At 38.5% G+C, this 14,079-nt stretch overlaps 1 protein-coding gene across 1 annotated transcript in view; it reads right to left on the reverse strand.

Annotated features, from left to right (window-relative positions):
* Positions 1 to 13,708, reverse strand: part of SRFBP1 (serum response factor binding protein 1) — a 66,942-nt gene extending 53,234 nt beyond the window's left edge. Inside the window, exon 1 of the mRNA XM_041395997.1 lies at positions 13,599 to 13,708. Within this exon, the coding sequence (XP_041251931.1) occupies positions 13,599 to 13,628 (30 nt within the window). The 5' untranslated portion in view covers positions 13,629 to 13,708. The remainder of the gene's footprint in view (positions 1 to 13,598) is intronic.
* Between the last annotated feature and the right edge of the window lie 371 nt (positions 13,709 to 14,079).

Genomic DNA, 14,079 nt, shown 5'->3' on the forward strand with positions numbered 1-14,079 from the left:
AAAGGTTTTGAAAAGCAATTCCAAGTATCTAAGATAGCTGGGAAGGAGTAAGACTAGCCTAGAATTACTTGATCATTGCCAAAGACCAAAATTTAATGGATTTACTGCTTCAAAGTCAGTGTCTCAGTGGATGGAGTCAGACTCTATGCAGTACTTCAGAAAGCATTCAAGTCCAAACCAGGATCATGAGATGGCTAGACACATTTCTAAACCCTATATACACATCAGTAACTGTAAACGTCCAGATAAGAAGTAACAGTTATAAACTAGCCTCAAAATGCTGTATCAGATATATTACTGCTTCCACATGGAAGTAGAAACTACACGTTTTCCAAAACAGAGGATCTGAAGGTAATTTCTAGCACTGTATTTAATTGATCAGCAAGTCTGAAAACCCCCAGCTACCAATCTGCTAAAAATATTTCCATGGAATGTTGAAGGACAATGTGATGAAGGCATTCAATACAGACAAGCTCAACTCAATGGACTCTGATGTCTAGGAATTCTTAATCAGACCAGAGCTCTAGCTAGAACTCACATGTGAATTTCATGCCTCCTTAAGCTCTGACTTTACAGAAGGACAATAACAGCAGAAGCTGCAGTAGTGATAAAAGAATTATGAGGGTAAACACACATGAATAAATAGTTAAGAGTGCTGAGGGCTTCTACCCCTCTTCAAATGGTGAACCTTTTAAAAGCAGCTGGAAAAGAGCGCTGATTACAAGCTACATAAATCTACATTACATGCATAATCATGACACCACAGCTGGACTACAGCAACTCACAAACAATCTCTGCAATTTTTTACATTAATTATATAGGTCACAAACATGATCCAAACCTGGAGAGCTGAACTGCCATTATGAAAAGAAAATTGTGTCAAAATTGGGTAAGAACCTTTCCCCCTAACAAATATGAAATTTAATCACAGTGATTCCAGTATTAATTTGGAGGTATGTTTGGTGGCATGACTGCTTTGGCTTGGGATTAAGAGATGCTAGTATAAATTGTGGTATGGCCTCCTAAAAACCTTCAAGCCTTGAGTGCTAGTATGTTGCAACTTTTCTCAGCTACTCTGAAAGAGCAGAATATCAAAACTGTATATTCTGGAATTATATTTGTTAGCCTGGTTTCTGAGAAAATTAGGTTTGTCAGTGCACTGCTTGTCTGTCAGTATTTGTCTCTGGTAACTTTTGGGCTTATTAAACTGAAATCAAGTTTGACCAATCATCACAGCTCCTACATGTTTTGTGAAAACTGGCAGCCATGTAGGAGGTGTGAACTAACATCAGCATGGCTAGCATGGAAGAAAGCAGAATTCAAGTCTTTTCCATTTTGGCTGAGAACAGTACATGCATACTCATTCACCAGCACATGTGGTTCTGAGCCAACCTCAGAACACCCTCTCCTGACTGTCCTAACAGGCAGGAAACATAGGCCATAACTACAGTTATTAAGAACATGCCAAAAGCATAAAAAAACCAAGGATAACATACTGAAAACTAAACAGAGACAGAGGAATAACTGATGATCTACACTGTATGAAGTTTTATGGAATACTGGACTCAAAACTGTAACACGCCAGGCATTGCTAATTCTCAACTTACACACACAATACATTTTATTTTTATCACATTGTTTGTACTGATGATTTAATCTCAGTATTGAAACTTCAAGGGAAAATAGAACACAGATGACTTGCTGAATGGGACAGAAGAAGGACAGTTTCTTCTGTGCAAGACAGTTCATGAAAGACACTTTTACTTCAACTGCCCTCAGGTTGGACTAATTTCACACACCAAGAGGCCAGGAAAAGAACAGGAAGCCTGTACAATGTTACAGCATCACAATATTTGACAAATATTTTTATCTTACTATTACCAGGAAAATGCATTATTATTATCTGTCATTCAACAAAAGCATTTTGTAGTAAGACTCATTAATTTCAAAATTGGTATTTCAATGTCACTATATAGTCATTATTATGCAAGCATAAAGGAATAATTAAGGAAAAATGGTTTCAAGTTCATTAAGTGAAACAAAACAGCATCAGGAGAGGAGTGATGAAGTTGGAGAAATACCTACTAAATTTTCCATTTCTCCCTAAATCTGAATGATAAAAAAACTAGCTAAATACCACAATTTTTAGATTGACCATAAATACACGTTTAGCCTGCATTATGATATTTTACTATAATAAGAAAAATTACTTTTGTTTTAAAATTTAAACTAATTTTTCTTCAAACTCCTCCTCTGTAGTTTGTCCTCTGTCAACACAAGTATGAAGAGGCCTAAGTACTAGAAAAAGACTGGAAGGCTATTTAGGTATGTGAAAATTCCCATTAAAAAAAGGGAATGATCAACTGTCAACAAATGGAACAGCAATTAACTTCTGCAGCTTCTGGATAGAAGCAAACCATGCCTCAAGTTACATCTTACAGCAGTTACAGCTAATTTTCATCACCAGCATTGATACATTTTGAAGGGATATGCTGCTCTCCGTATTACACTGTCCTCTGAGCCTGAAGAAATTTCAGTCCTGCAAGAAACCTTTATTGTCATTTTAAAATAACAATAAGTTTCTCCTCTCTAAGCTGTAGTTTTCAAGAGTGTGCTTTCTTGTCTGATGTTCTGATATGACATGTATAACATTTAGAAAGACAAAGAAATCATCAATAAAAGTAGCATTACAAGACCATAACAAAAAACTTCGCGCAGGAAGTAGAGTGGTATGTCATAGAATGACACAGTATAATAAGAAAAGCACAGAATGGTGTTAAATCTAAAACAATACAATAACAAGAATAATAACAACAACAATAATACATAACCATTTTCTTATGTCTGGGAAAAAAGCTACTGAGAAATAAATAAGAAGGATTTAGTATCCACATTTTTAAAGGAAAAAAAAATCCTTTGTTAAAAAAAGAAAAGAGAACAAGAAAATAGGGAAAACAGAAAAGATATGTTTGTGGTTTATGGCTTCCAAAGTATTTGGTACTTCTGCCTTCTTCTTAAAAAAGCCGTCTGATTCAAAAAATATTACCAACCCCAAATTTCTTTGAAGAAGCATGAAACTCCTTTTACTAATAGACTATCAACTCTAACTTTTCTTATGGTGCCCCTAGCACAGACACCTGACATGCCTATAAAAAGTAAATATCAAAATGCATCCAATGATTACAAGTACAACCAACTCCTGTTCAGACCTAGGGTATGCTAGTGACCAGCAAAAGCCATGGCCTCAGTAAACACAGCCTGATAAAAACCTCATATAAGGGAAATCCAAACTTGCATCACAGATCTGACTTACACTTCTGAACAGACTGAATATTCATCCAAAGACTATGAACATCACCAGAACATGAGATAAACTTCCACTGGCTTCAAACATGCTGCAGTATTATTGGCCTGACAAACTCTGAAATATTATCCTACTTCTCAAAGAAAAACTGCTCATCCCTTAAGATACTTTCTGCTATTATGTCTCTATGACTTACATTTTTTGTGGAAACTTTCAGTCAGTAGTTATAGATTTATGCAAAAAAAAAAAAAAAATTAAGTAGCACTACCATATAAGCTACTCTTCAGTCTTTTTGGAAGGATGGTAATAATTCTTGCAAATAATAATTGTGGGAATGCAGAAATACCTTGTTACACCAGTTAGTGTTCCTTATTCCCTCAAATCAGTTTAAAAAACAAAACAATTTCATGATGAGAATTTTTCATAAACACAAACACATGGGAAAATCAGTGTTTAAAAAAAAACCCAAAAATCTAATAATCTGCATTCTTCCTAGAAGTTTCTTCATGACATCAATAGAAACTGGGGAAAAGGACAAGTAAGAAAAGTAGAAGAAATAAAGCCCTTAAAATATCCCTGCCAGATGTCTGACATCTATTTATTAATTTAAATACCTTTCCACAAGTTGTTCTCCATCAGTTGCCAAGATGCCAAATCTACAACAGATTTGTACACCACTATCCCAGTGCTACTTGCTAACAACTTGGAGCAATGCTTAAAAGTTCTTGCAAAACCTCCTTTGTTGTGACAGAACAAGTACTCTCACCTGTCTGCCCAATAGTATGTTCATTGTCCAGCCATTGACAACTTTTCTTCCACATCAAATGCTGGTTCTGTTGGAAGATTTCCTTCTTCTGAAGCTTGCTACCTTCTTCTTCAACCTCTAGGTGCTTCTTACCAAACTGATTTCTTCTTTCCTGTCCTTATAAGCTCTCCTCATTCATCAACCTATTTCTTCTTGTTCAACACACCCCATCACCCACCCATCTTTTTCATCTGTTCTAACATTCAAATACTTTCAAGCCCCTTCCTTCCGCAGGAGCAATCAATCACCTTAACTGCCATTTTGTTTAATATTGTTTGGAATTCCTAACTTACCCATGTAAGATATACTCCCCTGCACTATTCACAACCTCTGCAGCATCTCCTCAGTGGCACCTGACCCTGGATGAAATCCACTGTTCATTCCTTTGAAGCAGTTGCCATTCAGAACAGTTCTTACCAGACTCTTGTGCAAACAGCTTTTACCTGCTCACCTCTTGCTATATTAATGTACCTGTATATGACCTTATGTTTTCGCATATGTGTCCTCATTAAACAGCAAAGAGGATTCACAGAATCATTTACACTGAAAAACACCTTTAGGATGATAAAACCTAACCATAAACCAAATACTGCCAAGCCAACCACTGAACCGTGTCCCTAAGTGCCACATCTACACACCTGTAAATACTTCCAGGAATGATGACTCATCAATTACCCTGAGCATCCTGCTGCAGTGCTTGACAACCCTTTAGGTGAAGAAATCTTCCCTAATAGCCAATATGGCGCAACTTGATGCCATTTCTTCTTGTCCTGTTACTTGGGAAAAGAGACCAATCCCCACCTCACTACAACCTCCTTTTAGGTAGTTGTAGAGAGCAATCCACCTCAGCTTCTTTTTCTATGCAGTTTCACTTGGTATTAAATGCTGTATGATTAAACAGGTATCATTATGACCCCTCTTTGCAAAGGAGGTAACACAATGGTATTTTTTTTTCATATAAAAATCAGTAAAAGACTTTCACATCACTTTATATGACTTGAAAGACATTCAAAAGAGTCACTGAATTTAGTAGTTGCCCACTTCACTTCTCCATTAATTTCTCTTAACCACTGCAGCACAAGACAAACTGAAAAGAATTTTATCATTATGTATCAATGAGGAATTGCAATGAATTCACAACTGGCTATTATTCTCTTACAGGAATATCTCTGTTCCCAAGCCCCCAAATTCTACTATGAAGAAGTCTAACACCACACCTTCCCTTCTCCACCCGTTTCAGCCTTGCTCCCATCTTCATTTAGCACCAAGTTCCAGATCCAGCAATGTAAAGGCTGCTGAAAGACCTGTCCAAGGACAGCAGTAAGCAATTACACCCATTTACTGTAACAGAACTATTTTTGAATTGTGTTTTACCCAGGCATATATAGCCATAAATTACATTTAATAAAAAAAGCTACACTGCGTACTGCAAGTACCTCACAGTTCTCTTAAAGTAAAAGTTACTAAGTTTCCCATGACCGTCTGCATGTTTTTTTCATTATTGTACACCACCACACCAAGGAACCACAGATGTTTTTGTTTTATGAGAGCATCTTACTAGCCTACGTGGCCTACCACACACACTTTATATAAACCACTTGAGGTAAGAAAAAGTTTTCGTTCCTGTCCTCAAGTACAGTAGTCCAATAACGGCTGTATACAATACTGTCAGAAGTAAAAAACTGCCTTGTTAGCCATGGTTAATTGCTTCAGTAATCCGCTGAAAAAAATCTGTGTGAAGAGCAAGCAGATCAGAATTTGCTGCTAATATTAGTAAAACTGATGATGTGGCAACTCTAGAAACTTTAGAAACAGCTGCTGGAACAGTTCCTAGGGGAAAAAAAAAGGCCACAATTCCTCAGAATTTTATCTCACAGAGTATAAGTTTGGAAATTTCATAAGCTTTCAAAAGACTTTTTCCTTAGGACATTTACATGGTCTGTAAAAGAATGTCAGCAATTTAACACTTGAACTGTTTTAAGCAGAAATCAAGCCCTATGTAGTACAACTTTCTTTTCCTTCTTCAAGAAACTGTTGTGCCTACAATTATTTATTAGTAACACAACTAATGCAAGAATTTTTACATGCATTTCCATAGAGCTAAAATGACTGCTGCCAAGTATTCCAGAGTTTAAAAAGAAAGCCGTGTTTGCTTTCCAACTTCGCATAGACTTGTAATATACAGAAAAAACGCAGTGATTTGCCAGTATACTAAGAAATGAACTGATGGAAAAGATTAGCTATTTAGTTTTGAATTGTGCAGAAATTTATCTTTTCTCAGTTCTCATAACTTGTTTATATGCCTTTCCAAGACTTTAAACTGACTTTAGTGACATTTAAGAGAATGCAGAACAAGCTTCAAGGAAGTATTTAAGACCATGTGCGAGCCAGGGATACACAGACCTTGGCAGTGCCAGTAGTCAGCCACAGCTTCAATTTGACCACAAAGCATCCTAGACACCCATACTTTTTCAAAAGTATCCAAGAGCTAGCCACTCTACCTTAAGAATAATTTTGAAGTGGTCACATATGAACTTCAAGCCAGCTTAAGTCAACCAAGAGGCAGAGACTCTGTGATACATCTGAACCATACGGGCAGATAGCTCAGGAGAGTACAAGAACTGGTGTCCACCATCTGAGGAGCAGTGTAGATGCTGGGGCACTTAACAGAAGTGAAAAACCTGGTATAGGAGTCTAGGGGAAATGTGTCTCCTTCAAGAAAATGGCGTGGCAAGGATACTGTCTAGGTGCTGGATGAAATACAGCTCATAAATCACACAGAGAACAGCAAAAGAGAACTTGTCTATAGACCAGCAAAAATAATTTTCTCAGGAGTAAGAGTTCTGAGTTCCAGTTTGTCCTTTCAGGGAGCTCATGTATTTTACACTAATTGTTGGATAAGCAGCCCTTGGAGCACAATCAAGGACTTTTCCTATGGAAATGCTCCCACTGGTGAAATACATGACCAGGCTCACCTCGCTCCATAAAATCACCCTTTGCCAGACAGTAGCCCAGAAACAGTATTTGTTAATATTTGTGATTAGTGCACTCTGCTGGTCATTGAGATTCACAAGAATCAACTCACCTCAGACTGAGGGAACCTATACATCAGCTTTCTCAATTACTGGAAAGTTTTATAACAACTAAGCCATTACACTAAAAATTTCTCCCCCTCAGACAGCTTTATGCCTTAAAGAAAAATACCGTATTTTTAATTACGAGCAGTTCAGATATATCTCACAGCTCAGTCCAATACCAGGTAACTGGTCAGATGCCTCACCTCAAGTCTCACTTCCCCTTTAGATAAAGAGACCAGACACAAATATGAGATTGGCCTAAGGGATTCCTCGACTACCACATAGCCAGGGGATAGCATAAAAATAGATCTTTGGGGATAGCTACTTCATTTCAGTGAGACGCTGGATCAGTGCACTGGACTGGCTGCCCAGTATTTCAAACTGCCTAAAAGAGAGTAGTGTCTACAGCACTCTGTCAACCTTATTTTGAAAGTTTCCATATAGAATTATTTTTCATCATTGTAAGGAAGGCTTAGGAATATACTTTAAAATATCACAACATACCTTAAGTAATAGAAGCCATTTGGATCCTTGCATCTAATACACTAAAAATCTGAACGCTCACATCAATTTGCCCATCACAGCAAAAAGCATTTTAAAAGAAACCCATTGAAGCATCGTGCTTCAACAAGTCCCTGAGAGCAGCAAGTGCTAATTTCTTAATTACTGTTAGAAATACAACTCAAATACTACATTTTCCTCTACTTCTTACCAGACTGCAATCTTTTCTTTCACAACAGATAAAGAGACCGGTTTTTCCCCCCTCCGTCACATTTCCCAAAAAATAAATATAAACTTAGGGACATACAAGGGACTGTATGACCAGGTTCAAGGAAGTATTTAAGAACACAAATCGTCAGGGATAAACAGATCTTGGCAGTACCGATATCCAGCCTCAGCTTCAATTCTGATAACAGAGCATCCTAGGCACCTGTACACCTAGACACCACAGAAATTTTAAGATTCTTCTTTAAAGCTGATTTTAACTAGTCTCCTAGGAACTCAGAATGTAAAGCTATCAAGATTAGACAGATATAAGGGCTCCTTTGGCTTCCCCTTTGAACTCTGTAATTCTCCTGCCTTTACAGCCTTGACCACTGTTTAACTTCTGTAAAAAAATACCTGTCAGACTGCACATTATATATCACCATACTGTAAGTTTTTCTGGTTCAATACCTTCCTTAAATTCTATGTTTATTTCACAGAAAGCCATTGCTTACAGAGAAACACATAAGTGAGATGAAATACAGCCCAGCTCTATCAGCCAACCAAACAGCTCACTCACTCACTGTGGTGTGACAGTCCATCTCTCTACCTCTGTGCCCATCTCCCTTATCTCAGGTGCCACATTGCTGTTGCTCCCACTTGCTTGTAAGACTCTGTTACCATCAATCTATAGCAGAAAACACAGTAGCAGAAGACACACTAGCAACAAACTTCTTATGATCACAGGAGCAGGAGGCAAGACCACGTGGCTGGAATGGGTGAGGGAGAAGCCCCAGATTCAGAAGCAGCAAGTCCAGACACTTGTGAAACCACAGTTAGAGAATCACACTCCGTAAGGGGCACGGCTCATCTATCTGAGCTGCAAAGCAACGCTCCACAAAAAGCCTTATGTGAAGGTGCTTCAATGTTTAAAACTCTCTCAGTTTCTACAGAGTAAGATGTGAGTAAAAAACCAGACCATGAATAAACAAGACTTTGAATTGTATGTATAATTTATCACCCTAAATCAATAAAAACCCAGAGAGGTATATCACATCTGAGTGACAAGCTAATCACATACAATGCTGAAGCAGACTGAAAATACGGAAGATCTTGAGTAACTCCAAATAAATATTTACTTTGTACAGAATGCTTCTTGCAAAAACGGTGACCATTGAAAGACCAAAAAACTTTAAGTTAGTTTCATCATCAATTCAAAAATATTTATACAAGCATGCTAGACATACCATATAAAAACTAGAAATATATAATATACTAAGAATTAGCACAGGTAAATACTCAGATCTTTCACATTTGGTGCATCTTGCAAAAATCATGAGGCAGTTCCTGGTTATACAAACCAATTCAGCTCCAGGAAGAATGAATGCCCCTCTCAAATTTCCCCCTCCCTAATCTTTCCTGATATTCCGTTCAAACCACCTTCTTTTTACTGATGTACAGAAACTTCAGTGACCAAAAGTTATTTACTTATAAAAGGATATACTTGAACTTTCTTCAATTTGTGAATCAAGACATGTATAAATGCAATTTCAGTAGCTCTTTGTTTTCTGTCTTAGCTGCGTCTGAACACCTAAGGACAAACACAACACCTACCTATGCTACACCAAGACAGTTCAGTCTTTATATAAGCATCTCCAAACATACATTTACTTCTATTTGCACTGTGATAAAAGATAAAATAATTACAGATATAGTTCTGTACAATTATTAAATTACAGCTAAAACTCAAGACTGCAGTTTCAGACTTCCAGAGACTGTATAACCTTAACTTTCTCCTTAAGTTAAGGTTATTCCCCATGGCTTTTTGTCTGATTTTTTTCATTATCAGCCACGCTATTCATACCTGACTTTGGAATACACCAATCTAAATTCTTAATTCACATCTCCAGACTACTTCCTAAACGTGCCATTACCTAAACTGCCGCCTAGCTAAATCTGAGGCCAGGATGTCAGCCCTAAATCTAAAGAGTAGAAGAGCTGCCATGTACAGTATCACAACACAACACAAAGTGCTGGGACCCAAACCAATATAAACAAAATTTATCACCTTGAGTTTCATTACTAAGCTCCCTACATAACAATTTTAAGCCTGGACTTTGCTTGACAGGCTGAAAAATATGTGCACACATGAATCGTTCTCAAGGTATGATTTTATCTTGAGCTACCTTTCAGGAAAGAAAAAGAATTCTATTGTAGATGACAAGCATTAAACAGACATCACTTTTTATTATCTAAAATGTGTAGTTTTGAAAACAAAGAGAAAAATTATTTTGTCCACATACGATCAGTTATTACAAATTAAAGAGAAAAATTCACCTGATAGCAAAATTTTGATATCAAATCAATTTAATCCAATTTTGGAAAATTTGATTTGCATGTCACATAGATAGAAATTACTCTCAACTCTAAGAAATTGCTTTATATAATATGATGCCTTACTACTATTCAACTTTAGCCATTATGGCTCTCATGGAGATACATATAAGAACACTGATTTTTACAACACTGTATACAGACTTCATTTGCATTAGCTTCATGAGTTTTCTGCAGCACAGCTCCCTGAGGTAGCTGCAAACAGAATACCATTAAAAAAACAAAAAGGGCTAAAAAGAGAATAGAATTTTTTGTTGCAATAATTCAATACTTATAGCAGATTATGGCTGTAAAAGCAGAACAACATAGTTTAAGAAGCACAGGTTCTGAAAAAACCCTACAAATCTGTAGGGCTCCCTCTCAACAGATTCTGTTTCATACTATTGTGTACTGCTGATCAACAAGGATAATTTTTCACATTAAACATGAGCTATTTCCCTTTAAACTAGCCCTTATCCATGGTAGTTGATGATTATGTGCCGCCATCTAGCAAATGTTTCAAGAAAAGTTTAACTTTGGAAGCTATTCTGTGGCAAGACACCTGAAATTCCTTAGAAAGCCTTTTAAAATAGGAAACATATTCAAGACAGCAACAGGTTTTTAAAATTATTCCTTCAGCCTGCATGTTTGTAAGAGTAACCACAACTGGAGAATACAATTAGGATTAATACAGACAAACCCTTCAAAAGTAAGACCATATGCAGTGAATATGGAATTGCAAAACTAAAATTTTCATTCTACAACTTATGCTTTCCTTTGTTTCAGTGAACACAATGAGTAGAAAATGGTAAGAAATACTGCATTTTCTTCTTTCCTAAAGACTCTAGTCTTCACTGTTTCACTTTGTTCCAATTTTCAGGGTTTTATTTCCTTTGCACCCGCCCTCCCCCCTTCCCCCATCTAATTCTTCCTTGGTAATCAAAAAGCAGCAATTCCATACAGGAATACTATGCCCACATTAGAAAAAAATGGTATTTCTTAACCCTTTTCAATCTCAAATTTTCAGTCACACTGAAACTGTACCACGCTATTTACCAGCAGCAAGATGGCTTCCTAAAATTACTGGACCTTGCTGACTGTGGGTTCTGTCACGACCTTACTGTTTTGTTATTATCTAGGTATATATTCAATTAGAGAAAACTAAAGAAAACATTTATACACTTTTGGCGCAAGTCCTACTTGTTAACATGGAAATAGTGTGATGTTTTAAAGCACTTGCGCTGCTATAAACAACTTTTCATGAAAAGAAACATTAATGAAATGTCTAAACTAATTATTTGTGAGTATGATTGGTTTCTTATTATCTTCTGTCTTATTTCACCTCATCACAATAATTGCAATTTCCTCTTTTCACACTGGGTCCTTAACATTGTACCTTAGATCTCTCATTCATCCAGTCACCTAAACAGTACAACATTTTCATTCTTTGCTCCCCATAGATCAGAAGAGTGGGGAGACTATCGCTCCATGGAGGTATTATTCTTTAAGCAAATTATAATTTAAAAAAACCCCAAAGCCCAATAACTTTTAAGGTCTCCATTCCTGTCCAGTTTCTCTGAAATTAGGCAATGAGTTCAAAAGCTCTCAGAAAGGACACAGGCACCACAGTCCACTAATTTGTCTCATTTACCCAGAGCATTTTCTTAATCACCATCATCACTAAATAATCACACAATTAAATGTCCTCTAGTTTCAAAGCACATATACACCTCATGTGTAAGCTTTTTGACACTTATAACTATTTGTTAGCTACTAATATCAAACAAAAACCAGTAAGTAATTAAAATAAAGGCCAATTAACATTAGGATAAGTGCCATTTATATCACTGAGAAACACTGGTCTTAAAAATATCTGTTCTTCCTGTAAACAAAAGGTGAATTGGTAAAAAAAATTTGAAATCTATCATCCTAGAATTCCTCAAGATCCCACCACTTAGCATGGTATTTTATGTTAATTTAAAGCAGAAGTCTTTCTTAGCTGGAATTAACACATGAAATATATAATATTACAGAATTTCATAGAACAGTTTGGGTTGAAAGGGACCTAGAAGACTATCTGGTTCCAACCTTGCTGCAATGGGAAGGTGCTTGGAATGCATGGCCTTAAGCACCTCCAGGGACAGGGCATCCACATATGCACAGCCCAACACATGCTGGTGTCCTTTCCAATGTTTTGTCCAGAGACTTACTGTACTCTTTCACTGAAGATCTCCTCAGACAAAGAATGCTTCTGTTTTCATCCCTTGTTATTTCTGTGGTGAAAGACTGTGAAACATCACCCAAATGTGAATCAATCACAAGAAGTCCACATTACCACAATGAATGAAATACGTTAAATTTCAACGTTAAATGACTCATTTCTGACCTTACACTTAACAGCAAGAACCAAAAACTACCGAGTAAATATCTTGATTTTATGTACTATCAAACATTTTTCCTGATGAAGAGGCTACACTTCACTGAATTCTTGAAATCAACTTGCAAATTAACCCCTCTTCAAGTTATCAGATGCTTAAAACAAAGTAATTTTTGTTCTGCTGATAACTGTAATCAAGCTGTTAGTTAGGTAGGAATTCTGGAGGTGCACAGTGCTAAGTGCAGGTGCTGGTATCACACATGCTCAGCAGAACTGCCAGCTATTCTAAACTGCTGGTGCAACACCTAAAATAAGCTTACTTTAGTTGAGTCAGGTTGACTGTGCACAATGATTTGCAAATACGTAACCAAAACCCATCAAAAGTGAAACACACATAGCCGAATTCACACTACCAAGAAGAAAAAAAGAATATACTGAAATAAATATGAAACACCAAACTTCTCACAGAACAGGAAGAAATTAGCTGTAACCTATCAGTTTTTCATTTTCAGTCCCTCCATGTCCAAGAAAATAAGGCAGTATCTTTGCCATCCGGGAGACAGGCAGCTGGGGCTTTGGTGGGTCCGCTGGATCACCTGCAAAACTTTAGTGGGAACACAAACACAGCAAGACAGGCGTGATGGAAGGACACTCAGGGACAGGACGTCGGACCGAGGCACACGTGTCGCAATGGTGCGGCACCCCCCTACAAGCAGCTTCACTTCACCCGACGGATGTTTGTTTTTATCACAGCTGAGCTCCAGCACCATGGGACGCGTTTTCCCACGCCGCGGGACGGCGGCAGTCACCTGCGGTATTCCCCAAGGCTGCAGGCCGCCACGCCGGCTGCGGGGAGGGCCGGCCCCAAGGCGGCTCGCTCGCAGGGCGATCCGCCGCCGCGGCCCTGCCCGGCCCAAGCCCCCCGGCCCGCTCCCCACGGCGCCCCAAGTGTCTCACCTCGTTGTTGAGGTTCAGCACGGGCGCCATGGCGCCACAGAGCCCCGCAGGCCGCCCCGAGCGCTCCACACGCCGCCGCACGAAGCGAAACCACGCGCAGGCGCCGAGGGGCCGCTCCCGCCCCGCCCCGCCCCGGAGCTCTCGTTCAAAACGGGGCTCTAGAGCTTTCATTGGGCTTCTTCCTGCTGCTCGCTCGCCATGAGGGGCCTGAGCAGGGGGCGGATCCCGAGCCCGGCCTCCCCGAGGCGTCTGGGCCATTCCTGAGGAGGTCACCTCCCACCAGGCGGAACGTCAAGTATCGCCGCGCGGCGTTGTGCCTGGAGGCTCCTGTCGCCTTGCTCGCTTGCTCGCTTAATCCGGGGGTTGTAGGTTTGTAAATCCTTAAACTGAAGGATTTACCCCCATGACTAGTTTATAATATAAATATTTTGGGTTTTTTGCCTTTCCCGCCGTGTTGCTGCTCGGTGGAGCGCGTTGCAGG

This window comes from Onychostruthus taczanowskii, unplaced genomic scaffold (genome assembly GCF_017590055.1).
Source record: "Onychostruthus taczanowskii isolate IOZ18803 unplaced genomic scaffold, ASM1759005v1 scaffold122, whole genome shotgun sequence".
Taxonomy (NCBI): domain Eukaryota; kingdom Metazoa; phylum Chordata; class Aves; order Passeriformes; family Passeridae; genus Onychostruthus; species Onychostruthus taczanowskii.